At 26.1% G+C, this 7,448-nt stretch overlaps 1 protein-coding gene across 1 annotated transcript in view; it reads left to right on the forward strand.

Annotated features, from left to right (window-relative positions):
• Nucleotides 1–1,638: 1,638 nt before the first annotated feature.
• The window catches only part of LOC111617916 (ribosomal protein S6 kinase alpha-1-like), a 27,415-nt gene continuing 21,605 nt past the window's right edge, over nucleotides 1,639–7,448 (forward strand). The window contains exons 1-5 of the mRNA XM_023359281.1: nucleotides 1,639–1,762; nucleotides 1,827–1,906; nucleotides 1,987–2,093; nucleotides 2,169–2,346; nucleotides 2,437–2,507. Of these exons, the coding sequence (XP_023215049.1) occupies nucleotides 1,654–1,762; nucleotides 1,827–1,906; nucleotides 1,987–2,093; nucleotides 2,169–2,346; nucleotides 2,437–2,507 (545 nt within the window). The 5' untranslated portion in view covers nucleotides 1,639–1,653. The remainder of the gene's footprint in view (nucleotides 1,763–1,826; nucleotides 1,907–1,986; nucleotides 2,094–2,168; nucleotides 2,347–2,436; nucleotides 2,508–7,448) is intronic.

The raw sequence follows: 7,448 nt of genomic DNA on the forward strand, positions 1-7,448 counted from the left end.
TAAAAATACAAGTATCTCTAGATTGACATGATTAATTAATCTCTCAATCCTACTGCTTATATCAAAATTACATTAATCAAATACTAGAGTACCTCTGTACTCTACCAATCATTATCCACTAGAACAAATTTTTGGTTAATAACAAATCTTTCTATTTTTAATTTTGTCATTTGTAAGAAAAGTTTTCTATGGTAAAAAATGAGTAACTAATTTAAAAATAAAATGAAACCTTAGAGCTGTCTACTTTTGTCAGACAAAATTATACTTGATCCAGTTTGTTGTTGTTTTTTTTTTTTTTTTTTTACTTTTAATGCGTACAGAACAGAGTCATCAGTTGGTGACACATTATGATTTGTTGTAAGTTCATGAGTTGTTATTTGTCAATTTTCAACAATTTCTTTGTGAAATTTTTCTTCAGCAACAGCTTTCAGGAGTCCCATATATTTTGTATCCTTTAGTTCAAAACTTCCTGAATGAAACTTCCAAAACCATATTTGACATATCTGACATTTAGGAGCATCTTCACCATACACTGAGTATTTTTTACTGTTTGTATAGTGTTATATCCTTTATGAAACTTAAAAAGTATAGATAGTATGCTTGATATGCATTTTATATGTAGACATTTCAATGTCATTTTATGCAAACAAAACGTGAAGTAAAGTTTTAAAATAAGCTTATGGATAAAGAATACAATATTGCATTAATAGTAATTTATTAAATTTTACAACTATCATAATTAAATTACATATCTATATTGAAAATCACTTTCAACACCAAAATAACAAATTCACCAACACATTTTACTGAGAAAAACATGTTAAGTAAAGACAGCTGTTAAAGCCACACTGATTAAAGCTTCTGCTGTGTATATAAAGGGATTGACACAATTAATTTTGCATGTTAATCAAATCTCGCATTAAACAAGAGATACCTGTACAGTGAAACCTCTTCTTCAATTCCTTAAAAACAGACAACCTTTAATATCAGACAGTATAAAGTTTTCCAATAGAATTATTATTTTTTTTCAATAGGTCTTTAGCAGATCCTCCAAAAAACATACACAAACACTTTATATGAAGAGTTTAAAGGACAATAGGTTCATTAGAAAAACTATTGTACAACCTTGTAATAACCTTCATTATTACAGTTTATTTTTAGAGGAGACCTAATCTTTTTTCCAGCAAAGTAATTATATCCTGCAGCTATACACATGCAAAATGTTAGAAAATTAAATTTTTTGCTGGAACAGGCTGGAACTATTTATTTTTACATTTATTCTAGTTAAGAAATTGTATTGTTATAATTTATTTGAAATTTGTGATGTTTTTTCAAGAAATTTAAGTTTATTAAAAAATAAAAGACCGTACAACGTTACATGATAATTCTCTGAAACATAGTGTTCGAATTTTCAAACACTATGTTTCAGAGAATTATCATTGCTTAGCTATAGCAGCAAAATGATACATATTAAAAATCCATCACATCAACTTCAACTGGTAAATACTATAGTTATAAAATTTGTCTTATTTGTGAATTTTTTATTCTTGATTAATCATGTTGTTTAAATGTTAAATGCAATATCTATTATTTTTGTAACATTATTGAGATTTTAATCATTTTACACCTGAAAAAGTAATTAAAAAAACAAAAATGCCTTTTTTTTCCTTTCTTTCTTTAGTTCGAGATCGTATGAGGACAAAAATGGAGAGAGATATATTGGCAGAAGTAAAACATCCTTTTATTGTAAAATTACATTATGGTAATTAAGCTAATAATTATGTAAAATTCAGATTTTACAAAATTATTTAGGAATATTTTTGTAGCATTTCAGACAGAAGGTAAACTTTATTTAATTTTGGATTTCCTGAAAGGAGGAGATCTTTTCTCTCGTCTTAGTAAAGAGGTAAAATTGCATTGCAGAAACTCTTGGTTTTTATTATTGTGTTTGAAAATATAAAATTAATTAATTTATGATTTTTTTAGTTTATGTTTACAGAAGATGATGTAAAGTTTTATTTGGCAGAATTAGCTCTAGCCTTGGACCACTTACATAGATTAGGTATAATTTATCGTGATCTCAAACCTGAAAAGTGAGTATAAACGAGCTCCCTTTTCAGTAAACATAATTTGTGATCTTTTTTTAATTATATCAAAAATTTTTTCAGTATTCTTTTAGATGTTGATGGTCATATTAGTTTAACAGATTTTGGCTTAAGTAAAGAAGCTTTAAATGACCAAAAAACATATTCATTCTGTGGAACAGTAGAATATATGGCTCCTGAAGTAATTAATCGTAAAGGCCATTCTATGGCTGCAGATTGGTGGTCATTTGGAGTTTTAATGGTAATCATATATTTTGTTATGAAAGTAAAGAATTAGTTTTAGTATTTCAGTTTTTAATAGTTTTTTGCTTTTTATTTCATAAAATAATAGTTTGAAATGTTAACTGGTGCCCTACCATTTCAAGGAATTGATAGGAAAGATACCATGATGCAAATATTAAAGTAAGTAATTTATTCACTTACATATTTTTATAAAATATGAAAGTTAATGAATCATTTCAAAATTCCAACAAATTGGTTAAACGAAATGTAGACATTCGAATAACTCTCAACTGTCTAATATATATGATCTTACAGAGATTTAATAGTTAAAGTAAATATAGAAGTACTTTACATATAGTCAGTGAGATGAGAGATTGCACTTGGTCAGTACTAACTATGTCTATTTTAGTGAAAATATGTGGCAGATAGTGTAATACTTTCTGCATCAAAACTTTTTTCTTCAAAAGCAATTATCACCAAGGCTACAGACAGTTCATTTTTGTGTACACAAATGCTCTTTTCAAGGAAACATGACATATTATAACTGATAAATCTTGTACAGCATAAGTACACACAAATTAGTGTGGCAAAATTACCACAGAACTATCTTATCTTGTCACCCTGTCTTCTGTAAAACAGGCAAATTTAGTGCAATCTCACATTATGCCAACTGTACTTAACAAATATATGTATTTAGCAACTTCATTAAAATAGATATCATTATCATTTATAACTATTTGATTTTTACTTTTTAAAAATCTAATTAAGTTACACATATTTGATGCAAGATACTAAGTACTAAAGTATCAAGAAAACATATTCTTTCAGATTATTTAGCTTTTATTAGTAAGAAATATCAATCATAAATATTAGAAAATGCATTTTTTTATATTACAAAATAAATTCATTAAAGTCACTTTTTGTTTAAAAGATTTTAAAATAAAAACAAAAAAGTTTAAATTGTGCAGTTTTGATTTTAATAAAGAAAAAAGGAATAGTAAAGAAAAGGAATATAAATAATTATATAAAAAAACTCATAGAAACTAACATTATTTTTTAAATATTTATATTTGAGAACTATCATTTCAGTAAATAGAACTTTAATTTAGTTATGATATTTTATAATTTTTAAAAATTGAATTATTACATTAAAACATTCAAATTTAACAACATTGCTTGTAAGCCATACAAAGTTGGAAGAGTGAATAATCTTACATTATAATCTTGACTATCTGAGGTAATGTGGGCCAAGGCTACCTCAGATAACTGAAAATTTGGATGAAATGGACTTCCATGCTTGTTTCAGATTTAAAATTTTAAATTACAAAAGGTTTACATGGTATCATATTTAAGCCTCTTTTTATACTTTAATGAATTTAATCATATACAGTAGGAGATTCAAAAATAGCCTATAAACAAAGCCCTTCAAATGCATTGTTTTAAGCACTAGAAAGGATTAAAGTTTTTGACTATCTGCCCTTTAAGATGTTGCTCTACAGCACTGCAGAAAAGCTTTACTTACTGCCTGTGCTAAAGGACCAAGAAATGCAAGTGAACCTTACATGTTTGAATCTGAAGGTAAGAAGCTGAAGATCAACATGATTGAGGCTTTTTTTGCAGAGTTTAGCAGGGCTGCAAAACAGCATCTTAAAGAATAGCTGATCAAAACTTTAACCCCTTCTAGCACAGAAATGATGTTGAAGATTTATAGGACAGTTTTGGATCCCTAGACCTCTAGAATACGGTGTAAAAATATTGCCACTAGCTTATGGAATATCCTGTATAAGAATAACATTTTTTATTTCAACTATATATATAAAAATGAATGTGTGTGTGTGTCCTTCATGCATTACCACACCGTTTATCCGATTGCCGTGAAACTTTGAGAAGTTGTTTAATATACTCCCGTGAAGGTTTGTGGCGTAGTACGATTGCCATGAAGCTTTGGGAAGTTTTTTAATACACTCCCGCGAAGGTTTCTGGCATTTACCCTACGATAGATGGCACGTGTTTACACGNCCAGGTCTGCTAGATGTCACATCAAGTTGAAAATAGAAGTAAAATTATTATCCAACAGCTTTTCCTCTATCTAAACTTACCAAGAGCATTTTTGTAATTGAAAATAGAAGTAAAATTATAAAAATTTTACAACATTTTGTGGTGCACCTATGGGGAAGCAGCGGCTTCCCCACATTGGAACTGCTGTATTAGGACAATCATTCTAGACAAGAGTAACATTGACCTCATCACCACCCTGGAATTGTATCAATTCCAGATGGCTCTTCAGATATTAAGTATACTACAAATATTATCAACATTAAAGTCTTTTTTTCTGTTAAATTTTTGCTTTTTAGTTTACTTTAGCATTTAATATTATTATTTAACATAGACACAGTTATTGATAGCTGGATTTGATCCCTAAACATAGTCTCTTTCAGAGATTTGGGATGTTTAGAGATATTTATGCAAATGCATGCTGTTCTAGGTAGTACAGCCTTTTTATGTAGCATATAGATGTTGTTTCTACTAAGTTCTACAATCTTCAGGTGCTCTAGATCCCTTGGAATGGTTCCTAGTGTTCCAACTACAGTTGGGAGTATGATTGTCATCCACAATTGGTCAACCTTAATTTGCAGGTCTTTTATATTTAGTGACTGACTGTAATTATTTTTCTTCCACCATTGTCATCTGGGACTATCACATCTGTAATCCATATCTTGTTTTTATTTATTTTTTTCCTATCAGCATAATGTATAAAATGTTATGAAATTATTATTATTACTATTATTATGTATATTTTATTAATAATTGGTAGACTGTATATGAAATGAAATGATTAAATAAATTGTTTAATGCCATTTTCTATTATAACCATATTATATGCAATATAAACTTTAAGCCATTTTGTTTTTTTGACACAGTGAAGTTTAAACAGTTCTTTCCCTATCTCAATATTTTGTTTTTCTGTTTTGCTTATTTTATAATTACATTTATAATAATAATCTGCTAACAGAAATAAAATTAAAGGAATTCAAGAAAAACAATGTTAGAAATGGTACCTTTTAAATTGCATATAGATTAAGTAGATGTTTTCAACCACAACTTTGAAGCTATGGGCTATATAGCAGTGCACATTATGTGACAATTTTTATTTTTGTTTAGCAATTTTCTGTAAGCTATATGCTGCTGTGGGTTAAATGCAAGAAATTGTGATAATTAATAATTAATGAATTCTTAAATTATACATTTTTTAATTGTTTAAACATGTTATTTTAATATCAGAACCAATAAACCAGAATTTCCACTAATTGTAGTCTTATATGTTTATTTCACTTATTGTTTTTGATTGGTTATTGCCAGCATAGGTGAGTTCCTCAAAGCAATTACGGTAAGTGGATTCTGCTATATATAAACATGATTGCCTAATGAAAAATATTTAGACAGGAAAGATCCTGGATAGAAATTGGATATATATGTTTTAACCAGTAAATTATCAATAAACATTTATTTTGATTTCTGACAGAACTCTTAGTTTTATCCTTAGTTTAAAACTTTATCATGTCACTTATTGTTAATTGTTATTGTTAAACAAATGTTGTTATAAATTTAGCATATATTTAATTAATACTGATATATATTTCAAACTGCTCTATATTACAGAAATAATCCAAATCATAATTTAATACTAAGATTAAATTTATTTGAACTTGAAACTCATATTTCAATATAAGTCCTATAGGACTCATGTTGAAATAAGAGTATTAAATTTTTATATTTGTTGTACCAGGTATATTGTACTTTTTAAACCTAATTGTTTTAATAATACAATTCTATTACTTTATTTCATTCATAAAAGTTTCAATGAAAAAAATTGCATATTAAAGAAACTTATGAATAAATTTAATCTTAGTTATAAAATTATGATTTGGATTATTTCTGTAATTTGTGCATTTTCTAATAACTTTTTGTTTAGAAAAATACTTCTATTCTCATCAAACTTGAAATTTTGAGAATATTCCTAAATCTCTATTTGATACTGACAAATTCATTTGGAATTATTAGTAAAATTTGAATCTAATTATAATTTGAAATTTTAATAATTTAAAATTCATGGACTGATTTTTATTTGAAATCAAGTTTTATAATCTCTTATTTAAATTTTGAAATATATAAAAACTGCATAAAACAAAATTTTTAATTAAGTTGTTATTATTTTGAGGATTTTTCCAAGACATGAAAACCTTTAAAAAGACTTGTAACATGATAAAACAAATTTAACTCATCTCTAAAAGTTTTATATTCTACCAGTTTATATTATATTCTACCAGTTTTATATTATTCTGTACTATAAAACTGGTGTATATATTATATTATATGAAACTATACTATATATGGGAAAATGTTTTTACTTAAAATAATTACGTTTGACCCAGAGAAGTCATTTTAAGTTGAGAAAAGATAAAGCTAGCAAATAAGATAAAGACAATATGGCATAGGCTGTCTTAAACACTTATTCATAATCTACTCAGCACTATTATACAAAAATTTTAATTTAAATATGAAAGAATTAAAAATACAATTTAAAAATTTATTTTAATTCCAAACATAACTCTATAGCAGTTTTTAATTTAGATTATTTTAAAACAATACAAAATTGGCTTTCATTGTTCTTGTTATACCATTACATAAAACTTGTATTTAAACTAATTAATATTATGATAAATATTTACATGGTTTTATATTTTTTGTTAAAATAATAATTAAGCCAGTATTGAATTATTTACTAATTCAGTATGATATTTTACTATCAAAATATTAAATTTAAAACAGCATATATACTATATAATTGTTTTATTTTTAACTTTGTTCATATTAAATTACACTTTCTGTAGTAGTAATAGTAGTAGTAGTATGGTTTTCAGTAAAGCCTTATTACAAAATTTCTTCTTGAAACTTTTTTAAACATTATGCACCTAACAAATTTGTTTGCACACCAATTTACATATTAATCTTTTAAAATCTTTTTTTAAGATGCTGAATAGCATTTGAATTTTATTATTGTTATTAATGCAGAAATTTGATATTTAAAAAGTGTAATTATATTATCAAATTGCTTATCAT

Source organism: Centruroides sculpturatus, unplaced genomic scaffold, assembly GCF_000671375.1.
Source record: "Centruroides sculpturatus isolate CEXI.00-Female unplaced genomic scaffold, Cexi_2.0 scaffold57, whole genome shotgun sequence".
In the NCBI taxonomy this organism is placed as follows: Eukaryota; Metazoa; Arthropoda; class Arachnida; order Scorpiones; family Buthidae; genus Centruroides; species Centruroides sculpturatus.